This window comes from Sceloporus undulatus, chromosome 4, assembly GCF_019175285.1.
Source record: "Sceloporus undulatus isolate JIND9_A2432 ecotype Alabama chromosome 4, SceUnd_v1.1, whole genome shotgun sequence".
NCBI lineage: Eukaryota > Metazoa > Chordata > Lepidosauria > Squamata > Phrynosomatidae > Sceloporus > Sceloporus undulatus.
The window spans coordinates 122898552-122912221 of NC_056525.1; the positions used below are offsets into that span (position 1 = coordinate 122898552).

Here is a 13670-nt window from a genome sequence, read left to right on the forward strand (position 1 = left end):
TTTTGTGCTGAAGGTTATCCTTGTTGGCATTTTAATATTTTAAAGGGAAGCTCTCTCTGATGGACATCATGTGTACTAAAAAAGCTCTCTCAAAATAACACATGCTTGGTGCGTGCCCAGATGCAAAGTGGCAAACAACAGTGCCCACAGCTTCCACAGAGTACATTTACAGAGCTTAGGCCTGGATATGTTTATAGCACTTTAGGGCTGTTTGTGAGGTTGGAACCCTTCCAAGAAAAAAAAGGAAAAATGAGAAGGCATATATTATTGTTTATAATCTGCTTTATTCAGCCAACCATTTCCCCCCAACAGCCCCCTGGATTGCTGTTTAAATCCTCTGGTGCCTTTAACTACTAAAACTGAAAATGGTTAATGCGCATTCAAACTAAGCTTGGCATCTACTTCGGGAAATCACTTTAATTGAGAAGCATTAAATGTTAAAATGATTAAAATATATAAAGCCAACATGGTGTGTTTAAACAGCCCAGACTGATAGCTTCAGAGTGCTTCTTGGCTCAGCATGCATGAAGCGTGAGATTCAAAGGCCAGTACAGTTAGGAATTCCCTAAAAAGAAATCCAGTCCCTTTCCTTCTCTCATTCCAGTGGCTGGCTAACAATAATGAGCAAGCAGTTCTTGGCAAAAGCAGGTCCTGCGAAAGACCCCATGGGGAAGGTTTAGTGATTTGATATTTTAGCTGAGTCTTTTCTTTTTGGTGGTGTGTAATGACCAAAATGGCATGACTTTCAACAAGAGAGTGATGTTTGTAAGAGGAATGTTCCCATTTCATTTTCATCTCTGCATCATACATCTCCCTTCAGTTTTAAATTTGGATAGATGAAGTGATTGATGCACTGATGCTCAGGCGGATCCACAAAACTTTAAAAGATATTTGCATAAAGTATTTTGTGTTCAAATTTTTTTAAAATTGAAGATAGACCTGTAAATACAATTTTTTGTCCAACTACGAGCTGGACTTTTTCTGTTCCCAAGAACAGAATATTCCATAGGTATTTCATGAAGTTTTCTTTCGCAGGATTACAGTGGATTCTAGGAAGGAGTATACAAACATGTGCTCTGATTCTCTAATGTTGAAAAATCGTTGAGTGACTGTGCATCTGCTCCCCAAAGCAGAACTGAAGTATCAAATTGTGCAAATGATGAGGAAAGCAAGTGGGTCCACTCTCATAATGTAACCATTCTGATTACATTGGAGGTGTTCAGCAAAGTGCATTCAACACCAGAAGTTCTTAGCTGAAAATGAACAAAGGCCGGTTACAAATTGGCACTTGGGACGTCCGCAGGACGTCCCATTTTAAAAAAGGGGCGTCTCTTCTAGACGCCCCTGGGTCTAATACGGACTCTGTCTGTACAATATGGCGCCGGCCGTTCGACATGGCCGGCGCCATCTTTACGTATCGGACGCTGTGCGTCCGAACGTGTTGCGGCGCCTGTGACGTCGCGAATGCGCCCCTGGCGCCTCGCGACGTCACAGAGGCGCCACAGAATGAAGCTCCATTTTGGAGCTTCTTTTTTGCTCCGTAAGGGAGCCGCGTGGTGTGGCTGCGACGGCTCCCTTACGGAGCAAGCGGCGGCGGCCGCAGACCGCCTCAAAGCGGCGGTCTATAACCTGCCATAGAAATCCCCATGGAGGTGTGAAAGTGCGAGTTTAGGTGGTTCTCTTTAGGATAAAATAATAGAACTGCTTTTGGTTTGTTTAAATGTGGACTCCCTTTTCCTTCTAAATGAAAGGATGCAGAACCATCTTTGCATACTGGAATGACATGATGTAACATGCATATAAACTTATCTGTACTCACTACCATTTAGTAAATATTAATGTCCAGGTGTATCTGTAACTAGTTGGCAAGGTGGCTATTTATTCTTTTTTACATACTATGTATAATAAGATTTTCTTTGCTGTTTGGGAGGAAGATAGCACAAACAACTTCTCTTTCAAAATGATTACATTCACACATTTAAAAACCTCTGAATGTTGCTGATGCCTCACTGCTGTTTCCTTACAATGTAGTAGGCATGCATAGGCCAAGGGCACACCTGCTTATCCATGTGTGGAAATAAAAGATCTGCGTTCAGCCAGCTCCATTTCAAAGCGATGAGACCTGGCAGTGCCAGCTTGAGCTGCTGGCATCTTGAAAGGATTCAGAGAAGCCAAATGGAATTCTTCTCATTCTCTTGATAGATTAGTTAAATTATTAGTTGGTGGGACTACTTACAAGGTTATTTTATGTCTAAAGTCTCAGGCAGCTATGTACTCGAAATCTATTTGTACAAAATATGCCCTCTCCTGTCTCGGCAAACCTGCACATTGTTGACCAATCCATTCGTCAACAAATCCATTGTTGACCAATAACGCTCTGTCTATAGAGGTCTATTTGCTTCTTGATCGGAAACTTTGTGACTAGGCCATAGTGACCAATTTAAGCTCAGGGCACTAGTGCTCCTTTGTGCTAAAACTTTAGTACTAGGTGTTTTAGACAACTGCATCCAGCTCTGCAGTAAGTGAATGTAATATATTTAACCTCTGAGAAAATATCCCAGTCCTGTAAGGAAAATCTTCTCACCGCTCTCTTCTCTAATTGAGCTTTTCATGCAAGATATAAAAAGGCACGGGAATCCTAAATAACTTTTCATATTTATTTTACATAGAACTTTTTGTTTTTGTTTTTTTATTTTTTACATACAACTCATGCCAGCGCACAGGAGGCATATACCAAGAAACTTGCCAGGTTTTCTTGTGTTGTTTTTTTCCCAAAGACACATGGCAATAAATATGTTTCTTTCTCTCCCCAAAACCCCAAACTTCACTTTAGAACTATACAAAATTTATAACCACAAGGTGGTCATGGTGAGAAAGAGCAAACTGAGATGATTGTGGTGGGTTAAAGAGTGTTCAAAACAGCTTCAGAATTAGAGTCCAAGATGCTATGTTCGTTCCTGGTCTTCCTCCTCCGCTAGGGGAAACAGACCTGTGCTTGCATGTCTACACAGCAAAGCTATTGCACAGAATGTCGGAGTTGCTCAGAACATCCCTGCCCCACGCACAGAACCTGTGCTCTGCTTCAGGCAGAAAGGAAGCCATCTCAATCCTCAGATGTCACCCATGTGCTTTACTATCTTGCATTTACTAAATAGTATGGAGATAATATTGCTGATAGTCTGCTTTTGCAATATTGGCTTCAGTGTCGGATGGAGCAAATCCTGTTTGTTTGTTTGTTTAAGAGAGAGATAAGACAGTGGCCAAACCCAAGAAGCAGAGGCAGCATGCCAGTGATGTGCTTTTTCTTCTCTTTTTTTAAAGTTTCACTTCAGCCACTGTGGCCAGAACCCTGCAACGGCAGGTCAGAAAACAAAACATGTGCACACTGAAATGAATGCGTCCTTCTGGAGTGCTGTTTCCAAATTTTAAAGTGCAGTGTCCTAAAGAAGAGAGACAACTCATCTTTCTTTTTGATCCTTCCTTATTCACTACTGAGCTGCTTTAGATTGTAGGTAAAGGCTGAAGTCAAAGAAAGAGTCCTGGTCCAACGTTAAGATCAGAGGTGAGGCCAGCATACTGCAAAGCTAGACAGAACTTGGAGCGAAGCTTTTCATGGATTATTAAAGAGACATGGGCAGTAAAGTACATGCAGTTATCAACTTAATCCCTTTGGAGGCCAAGACACAAAATTGGAATGATTCTCTGTCTTTCAGAACAATTGCAAGCAAATGGTTTTGCCTATGTTAGGCTGAAATGATTAAATCCTCTAGAAAAGTCAAATATTATCAGGCTCTTCATGGAAAAGCACTCATACTTAATGTTTAACCTTGGGTGTGTGAAGCAAGTGTCATTGTTATGTCATTCTAGCATTCAGGGATGTCTGTGTCCTTCCTAGAGTGCTTGAAGTGTACCATGAAGTAGGAAGAGCTAACAACATCTAACTATAAGGTGAGGCAAGCAGTTGTTCCTTGGCTTTTTGCGAGAAAGGCTATAGAAACCAGTAATAAGGGATAATTTCATCTGTACGCAAGACTTTTAAATCCATCCGCCAATACATAGCAATGAATTCCTCCTAATGTGTTAATATGATTGGGGTGCAAATGGACTTGTGAACAAGTTGCAAGAATCTAGATTTTATGAGTTCAATAAAATCGCCATGCAGTTATTTTTTGCTGATACCTCAAGCTGCAATGGTGTGATTATAGCATGGACCTGCATTGAGTTCTTACTGGTAAAATGCTTTTTTAAAAACTCCCCTTCTCTTACACTTAATCCTAGCAGGGTTTCCTATCTTGGTTTGATAGTGGAATGATGTGCAGATACTATCATTTGTACTCTGGAAGATGTAACAGATAACTAGTGTCATCATCTACATGTAGACTTATTGACATTTGCTGTGGATATTCACCACCTCTCAGAGTTGGGGAAGAAAAAACTGGGGTTTTTAAAATGTTTTTTAGGTTTAAACCAAGTTTTTTTGCATTAACATTTTAATTTTTAAAAACTGAATCTTGCTTAATACTGTGAAACATTGTTTTATGTATTAGAAAGCTTGATTGAGTTTCTAACATTAACAATCCAAAGTTATGAGGCTCTGATATAATTTATATATTTCAATAAAATGTTGGGAATTATATTGACAAGTTGGTAGCCTATATATAGGAGTATAGGACTACACCAATATAGGACTAAATCAGAAAAATAAGCGGCAACATGTAGTTCAGATGTTATGGTTGCTAGCTTAAACAATTATTCTGTTTTAAGCAGGTTCTTTTGGTTGAACTTATGTTAATTGAAGGGTTTGTTTCTGAATGGCATTTCTTGCACTATAAAATCAAATAAAAGTGATTAAGAAGAAGCAACTGATACCGGATACCGGTCTAACAATGAACAACTGCCAATAAACTGTCCAACTTAAAATGTTTAAGTACAAACAGTCGTTGTTGTTCCAATAAAAGAGTTGGAAAATAGTAATAATAGCCAGACTTTTTTTTAAAGAAAATAACCAATTTGACAAAACCTGGCGGTTTTTTAAAAGAAAAGGTTATTTGGTTTAAACCAACTGACCCTGCCATAGCTCTTCCTTGATGTTGCTAACTAGGCCTTGTAGTCAGCAGCAGAAAACAAGGAAATTCAAGTGTGCAGAACTAAGCTGCCAAAAGCAAATTTCCTTCTTCCCAGAACAGCCTCTCCATCCCCGGAAAATTCCCCACAGAGGGTCAGGGGACCCAATTGAATGGGGTGACCTATGGGGAGGGAGGAGGATCTTCCAAATCAAACAGGAACCTTCTTCAAGCAGACCCCTTTTAGCAGCAGGCAGACCCAAGGCCCATTAGATAAAGAGAAATTAAATATCAATCATAATTGTTCTTACAAAGCTTGGGTCCCTACCTAGCCTTCACTGCAACAAATCTCTTGCTAGAGAATTTAAAATTTACTATAGAGCATAATATCTATTCAATATGGAAACTGAAAATCATAAAGGAATCTTTATGCGGTTTTAGCTCTGGGTCTCACTTTGATATTCTGCACTAGGGTGTGGGGAATCACTGTTTGGTGACGTATTTGTATTGGTTCTTGAGTTAACAAATCTGCTAAACTTGTCACATCCCTTCTGATATTACCCCATATTTCCTTTGAAAATACTTTGTGGTGCATTTAAAAGTAAACTAACGGTATTCCCTGTTGACAAGGATGTCAAATTGTGTCCAACCACAGGGGGTGGTGCTCATCTCCGTTACTAAGCCGAAGAACCAGCACTGTCAGAGACTACTCTGTGATCATGTGGCCAGCATGATTGCACAGAACACTGTTTACCTTCCCACTGAAGTGGTACCTATTTATCTACTTGCATTTACATGCTTTTGAACTGCTAGGTTGGCAGAAGCTGGGAATAGTGATGGGAGCTCACCTCATCATGCGGCACTCAAACTGCCAACCTGCCAATCTTGCAATCTACATTCAGCATCTTAACCACTTGTTAAGTGCTGTCAAGATTGATTGGATGTGACACCGCATGTCATAAAATAAACAATGGCTACGTGTAACCTATACGAGTGAGGGAAATCCACTATCCTGTTGATCGGGACCACAGCAGACTGAGATTCCTAACCCTCTAAGATGGTGTAAAGAGGAATTGCAACAGGAATCTTAATTCTGGCTTTAGCATTGAAGATCACTGGGAAGGGGTGTTGAACATCCATCTGTTGCATCCCAATTGACAGAACAGACAGATCCCCATTGTGTGCAGCAGTGGCTGATGTCAAGATTGTCAAAACTGGATGTGAAGTCAGGTCAGGAAATGCTACTTAGTCTTGTATTCTTAACTAAGTAGTTGATCTGGAAACATGGACACTGTTTTCTGCTCTGCTCTAATCTTAGTGACATAGGAAATTGCTTTTTACCAAGTTAAGTTATTGGTTCATCTAGTTCCATGTTGTTTTCAAGAACTGGCATCAGCAGATCTCCAGAGTTGCTAGGAACTGAACCAGGGGCCTTTTACATGCCAAGCACATGCTCTCCACTGAGCTATGTTCCCTTACAGCTTAAGTTTACTTCAGTGTTAACGGCACTTTTTTTCTTTAGCTCCTATTCAGCTAAGCATAATCCAGCAATACTGATTCCTTTTAAAGGCTAGTGGGGTTGCAAATATGGAATAAATGAGATGGAAAGGAAGGTTCAATGTACAGTCTGCCCTTGCCATACGCGGGGATCCGTTCTGGACACCACTACCCCCCGTGTAAGGTAAATTTCACATACACTGGAGTCCTATTTAATTGAATGGCAGCACACTCTGGCGTATGCACCATTTTGTTGCTCAACTCTCACTAGCCACATAACCTGGAATCCATATATGGCGAGAGTGCATATGCGGAGGGTGGGCTGTATATAAAATTCCTTAAATATTCCAAGGTAGACTTGCAGTAGGCAAGGAAGGTATAGAAAACACTGGCATAATAAAATAAAGGATAAAGCACTGGAGTAATAATGCATTTTGACACCACTTTAGCTGACATGGCTCAATGCTATGGAATTCTGAGATGTGTAGTTTTGTGAGGTATTTAGCTTTCTCTGTCAACATTCTGGTTCCTCAAAAAACCACAGGTCCCAGGATTCTATAGCATCAAGACACAGCAGTTAAAGTAGTTCAAGTTGCATTATTTCTGCAGTGCAGATTAGACCTAATATTCATTGATTCCAATGGAAGACGTGGACCCATTGTTTTCTTACCCACAGAAACCCAAAGGACATAAAAGTGATTAATTTTTGCCCAGAATATGCCATATTTTTGCAAGCTTCATCCATAGCTGCAAAAGCCTTGAAAAAAAGTATCCATAGCTTTAAAATGCCATATTTCCTCTACCTTAATGGTTAACAAAACCCAAAATGTGAACATCGCACAGGTCCTCTCTACACATTTTTCGTTGTGCACAGTATGACCAACCCAACTTTAAGAACATATGCAAAAATACACATGCTTGTTTGTTTTTTGTGCAGATTGCTTGTAACTGAAACAGAGGTATGTGTAATATGGGTGTTTGCAAAAACTTAAAATGTTCAAATTTAAATGATCAGGCAGAAAAAGATATTTGTCCTTGTTTTACATTCCTGTCTATGATTCCAACATGAATAATAATAAAAAATTGATCTTTCTGAAATGGTTATGATGCTGAAATGATTGTTTTCTCTCTTGGAAGATAACACTCTCTTCAGTGATAAAGCTGCATTAGTCAGTCCTATAAAGCATCATGATAATAAATGACAGGAAAATGTATACAGTTCTAGCATTACTGGTAATGTGGATACATTCAAAACACTGAATTGGTTGCAAAACCAACATTTCTTTCAGTGGGCCTTCTCCAGGTCTATAGCTTGATCTCAGTCTGGTCCTCAAAAAGTTGCATTTCTTTAATGCTTTTGCTTTTTTCAATTAAATGAAAGTGAGAGGGATAAATCAAAGACTGGTTTTAAATTAAGAAAAATGATTCTAAATTTTGATTATAAAAGAGACTGAGCTGTTTGGAAGGAATGCAAATCTATTTTGCAAGGGTTCAGAAGAGTGTCAAGTATCTTGCTGGTAAATCTAGAAAGCCAGAATCCATCTAGGCGACATCCACTGACTGATTTTTTCCCATGAGCAGAATTGGGAGAAGAAGTCACTCTCTTCCCCACTACAGCACCCACTATGTTCTACAGGGCTATGAATCCCTTGGGAGCCATTTTTTGAGTGATGGTAAAAACTACAGGGGGATGGAGAGAAAGCTCTGGTTTGGTTATGTGGCAGCAGACTGTTGCATTTAGAGGAATGTGATTTTAAATAGCAAGACACGTGATCCTAATTTTAAGCTGCTTCCTCAGGCAGAAAGCAACCTTTATGATGAGTAAAGTTCCAGTGAAATGTCTGTACTTGCTTCTTCTTTTTTTTTTTTAAAGTCTTTATGGATGAAAGGGGATATATATACTTATCTAATGTGAAATACTTCTCAAGTCACACTCATTTAACTTTGCTCTTGTTGCTCAAATTGAGACAGTAAGTACAATTAGCCCTCCATATCCATGGATTCTTTATCCATGGATTCAAGCATCCACAGCTTGAAAATATTCAAAAATAATATATGAATTCTGAAAAGCAAAACTTGATTTTGTCATTATATATAAGGGACGCCATTTTACTATCCATAGTATTCAGTGGGGTTTGAATATCCACAGATTTTGGTATCCACGGGGGTCCTGGAACTAAACCCCAGCAGATAACAAGGGCCCACTCTACTTGCCTAGAGATGCAAGTAAAGCCTTAATTTCTTTCTGGCCTTAATCTGGGAACTGACCAGTTCATAGAAGACACCAGAGTCTTTTTAAAAACAGCAAAAACAATAAGGTTCAAAACAGTTTGCAACTCCTTTTAAGCCAAGGCTGAGGACCTGGTGCCCCATGACACATCTCCCATAATTTCTCACCACTGGCAATGCTATCTAGGGTTGATGGGATCTGCAGTCCAACAACACTTGGTGGGCCACATGTTCTTTCTCCAGTTTGCAGATAGTAGAGGAAGGTTAGCAAGCCTGAGAACAATGTCTAGGAGTTGCAGGCTTTAGAGCATGGATGAATCCCTAACAAATATCAGATGCTGTTCACATAGCTGTCTCAGTAAAAAGTTTAATGTTCCTGATCTCAAATCAGCTCTGAAAACCCTTGACACCTCTGTCTTCTGGCTAATGTTTTGCTTCACATGATTGTCATGATCTTTTTCTTTCTCTTGTCCTTTATATTTTTTTACCTATCCTAGAAATCTTTCATTAGTAAGTGACCTTTGAACCATTTTTAATCTCCTAAAGAAGCTTCATCAGATTACTGTTGCATCCCTCTCTCTTCAGAAGCTGGTGGGAGGAAACACACAGGTTGAGAGCAGAGTCTTGTGCAGCAGCATAGTAATGATGACATTATGAACGGCCGCATTGCTTAGAATGGTGCCATATTATAATATGGTCTGAAATACTGGGGAAGCATTGAACACTGAGTGTTAAACTTCACACTCAGGGATAGGCATTGGCCATCTATGTAAACCTATTTCATATAAACTAATACTCTTTTCCTTTCTGAGCAGAAGGAATATGCCTTGTGCTTGACTTACATACAGAGCCTCTGGGCCATGAACTGGCATCTGGGGACAATAGAGTAGTTTTGAATGCTTCTAGGCCCCACTTGGGCTTTAACTCATGCTGCCCTTCTGCACACTCACCAAACCAATGCAGACTACTGCAAGATCAATAGCGGGGAGGGTGAATGTATATCTGTTCTTTGCAAGTTCCATGACAGAAGAAAGGCCTAAAGGAAACGGACCTGCTCTCCTTGGAATTATTGGTCGCTACAGCACCCAGTCCAGATCACATACATTTTTGATGTCACTAATCATGGCATAGGCTTCACTATTCTGTCCATGATTATAGTAATTTTTCTTCTTATCCATTATGTAGCACATTATCCAGATAATGCTAACTCCGCTGACAAAAACAGTACTGCCAGAGGTTGCTTCCTGTGAGAATGGACTTCAGTAGGATAAGAATGCATCTGCTTAGGAGTTACTACTGCACCCTAGCAGATTGAGACAGCAATATGAAGGGAAAGGAGTGGAAAGCAGCCGCAACAACAACCCTCATGATGTGCTTGAGGGAGAAGAACAGATATCTGAAGTCTGCAAAATAAGTAAAGGAACAGTGGCACCTGTGGCTGCCTACATTTACTCCTGAGTGAGGCAAAGATTTACCTCTTTGTGACATATCTATGGAAATATGGAATGAGGAGACAGAGCAAAAAATAATGGGAAGGTGGGAAAGGTGAGAGAGTAAACTCCCAGTAACGTTCTGTTCCTTTAGTAGTCAGTCTGGGAGGCCTCACTTCAGAAGAATTGCATTTCCATATTTTAGTTGCCAGAATTGAGCATATGAAGGACGGTGGCATGCCTCAGGAGAGCTGATGTGGCCAAATACCTGTCTAATCATTTCGGTATGTGCTAGTGTCATACTCAACAGCAGAAGTCTATGGAAAGAGTCAACAAACTTCCATTTGCTACAGCTGCTGCTCCCCCACCCCAAAGTCATACAAATACTTTACACATCAATGTGCTGTATTCAGAAGCAGCTCCTCTTACAGTCCCACTTTTTCAAACAGAAAGCAAATATATATCTATATATTAATACCATATTTTCTTTCAGCTCTACAGGAAACAAATAGCAGATTCCCCTTCAAAATGAATGGAAACTTTTCTTGGGATGGCACATCTGTGATCCTTGAAGTTTGATTGCTGTCCCCCATTTGGGTTTCTAATATGCTTTCAGGCCAAAAGAGCAAGTGGGAATATGGCAAGTAGAATGATATTTTAAAAAGGAGGGTGATCCATTTCATCAAGCCAAGAGGCAGGGCTTGTGGGAAAGTCTGGATAACCAACACTGCTTCCAGTAGAAATATCAGAGGTTGGGCCCCCAGCCATAGCTCTGAGTGTCTGGCTCACCCCCTGCCCTCCATGTGCTATTATTCCTAAATTATTGTCCATCGTGTAATCCAGACCATTTAGCAACGGAGTGTGTGATGGAAGAGATGATATAGAGGCTGGAGACTGGGGGATTCCATAAGGGCTTCCATCCCTCAGGTCCTGATAGGATTGTCCTGTCCCATCCATTGAGAAAGTACCATTCATTAGTTGTCCACCAGCCACTTCGCCAGCATTGCTATAAATTCTGTTGTTGTGGCCAAGCTCGGAAAGGATTTGGTCTTCTGTAAACAAAGCAAAAAAGGCAGTTTTTAGGTACAGTGGCAGCAGCAAGAACCACTTCATATATTTGGCACTGAGGCAACAGGGGTGGAGAATACTTACATCTTCAGGGCAGCCAAGACAGCAAAGCAAGGGGTGGGAAATGTGTGGCCTTGGGGTGGTGCTAGCCTGTTTTCTCTATATACCCTGGTCACTGACTACAACAGGTGGGAAGATGGGAGTAGTTCAGCAGTATCTGCATGAGCAGAAGTTCCCTGCCTCAGCGAAAGCAGTGAATCTCAGCACATTCGCAGCCACTAGCGTGTGGCTCAGTTTTCATCATGGGCAACAGATTAGATACACACCATACGTTTATGTTGTAGGCTTGTGGGGAAAAGGTTCCATTGAAATACTTGTCATATATCATTTTGAAATATGCTTTTATTAACCTCTTACCTGTTTATTTCTGACTGCTCTAAAAGATAAAGTGCTGAACTCCAGTTATTTTCAGTAGGAAAGCTAAGCATAGGCTGAACCACCTCTTACAATGAGGCTTAACTTTTGAGTAGGCTGAACAATGTTTCTTGGTGTTTGTTTTCCAGTCTTATTCTACACATTTTTTAGCCACACTTCAAAAGCTCTGTTTTGTGGTCTTTATAGTTTAAAATGGACCTTCTGGATTTGAAGAGAGGCATACTCTAATTTAAACACAATCAAGTTTTGCCAGGTAAAGACTTATAATAGTCTTCATATCACAGATTGAGAGAGAGAGAGAGAGAGAGAGAGAGAGCATAGAAATGGTACCATATATATGCATTACTATCTTACAATCACATTTAAAATAGAATTAAAGGATTAAATTTGATCTCACTTTCATAAAAGCAATCAGGTTTGCCTAAGTTTGCAAACTGCTAAGGAAAAGGAATTTTTGTTTACCCAGGACATGTGTTTCTTATTATACAGTACTTAGGATGCAAAGATATAGCCATGTTAGTCTGTGGAATCAGTACATAGAGAGACCTTTGAGACTAACTGAACGAAAGAAATTGGCAGCATGAGCTTTCATAGACTTCAGTTTATTAAATGCACCTGAGGAAGTATACTATAGTCTACGAAAGCTCATGCTGCCAATTTATTTCTTTCAGTAAGTCTGAAAAGTGCTACAAGATCTCTCTCTATACAGTACTTGTTATTGTTTGTTTTTGTTTCATTGAATTAACTTTGGGCAAATAATAATAATAATTAAAAGCTGTGGTCCTAAAGAAGGTAGATTTGTCAAAAAGCTCTGACTATATAAGATCTGTGCACTTTGGACCAATTCTACAGAAAGTTGGTCCTGGTCTCATTGCATTCTGCTTATGCTTAGGCTGTAAATTTGTTTTCCAGAGGACTCCCATTAATTTCTATCAAGTGACTATACAATTCTGGAGTCTTGGGAACAGGTTTTTTTTCTCCAACCTAAGGATTTAAAACTGTGTTAAGGTTTCCCATACTTTTGTTGTTGTTACATGCCTTCAAGCTGACTCTGACTTATGGCGACCCTCTCCTGGGTTTTTCTCCGCTAGAGAAATTTTATAGAGAGGAGGTTTGCCACTGTCTTCCTCTAAGGCTGAAAAAGTATGATTTGCCTAAAGTTACCCATTGGGTTTCCATGGCTGAGCAGGAATTCAAACTCTGCTGTCCCACAATCCTATTCAAACATTCACACTACTACACCATGCTAGCTCTCCAATACTTTTACCCTGGGAAGAAGTTCTATGAAAAGACATACATTTTGGTATGCCAATGGGAAGATTAGATAACACACATACAGTTGGCTCGCTGTATCCATGGATTTTGTCTCCAAGCCATCCATGGCTTGAAAATATTTTTTCAAAAAATAGAAAAAGCAAACCTTGATTTTATCTTTTTATATAAGGGACACCATTTTATTGCACCATTACATATAATAGGACTTGAACATCCACAGATTTTGATATCCATGGGAAATCCTGGAACCAAACCCAAGTGGATACCAAGAGCCTGTTGTATAACCCTGCAAGTTATGCACAAGTCCATGCTGAGTGTGTGAAGCTTAAGTCAACATACAGAAAAAGCCCACATGTGCCCAGATCAGAACTGGGAACAGTTAGTGGATTCTGGGAACTGCAGTCAAAATAAGTAACTTCTCCAAGCTCTGTGTTCATGGTTGTTCATCCTTTCCCCTTTACTATCACATGGGAATTGTTCTCCAAAAAGTAACTTGCCCCATTTCTGGCCCATCTAGACATATAATGGTCCAACCCACACCATCTATCCATCCCATTTGGCAGAAGACAGATCTGTATATGGGAAATACATTACGTGCCGTGTTTTGCCATCAAGACAAGAATGCAAGCTTTACTCAGTCCTTCCTGCTACCACTTTTAGAGCATGCACAGCC

The 13670-nt window shown here is 40.0% G+C and overlaps 1 protein-coding gene across 1 annotated transcript in view; it reads right to left on the reverse strand.

The window, feature by feature from the left end:
• Positions 1-8714: 8714 nt before the first annotated feature.
• LHX4 (LIM homeobox 4) overlaps positions 8715-13670 on the reverse strand; it is an 81997-nt gene continuing 77041 nt past the window's right edge. Inside the window, exon 6 of the mRNA XM_042464049.1 lies at positions 8715-11271. Coding sequence (XP_042319983.1) covers positions 10877-11271 — 395 coding nt within the window. The 3' untranslated portion in view covers positions 8715-10876. The remainder of the gene's footprint in view (positions 11272-13670) is intronic.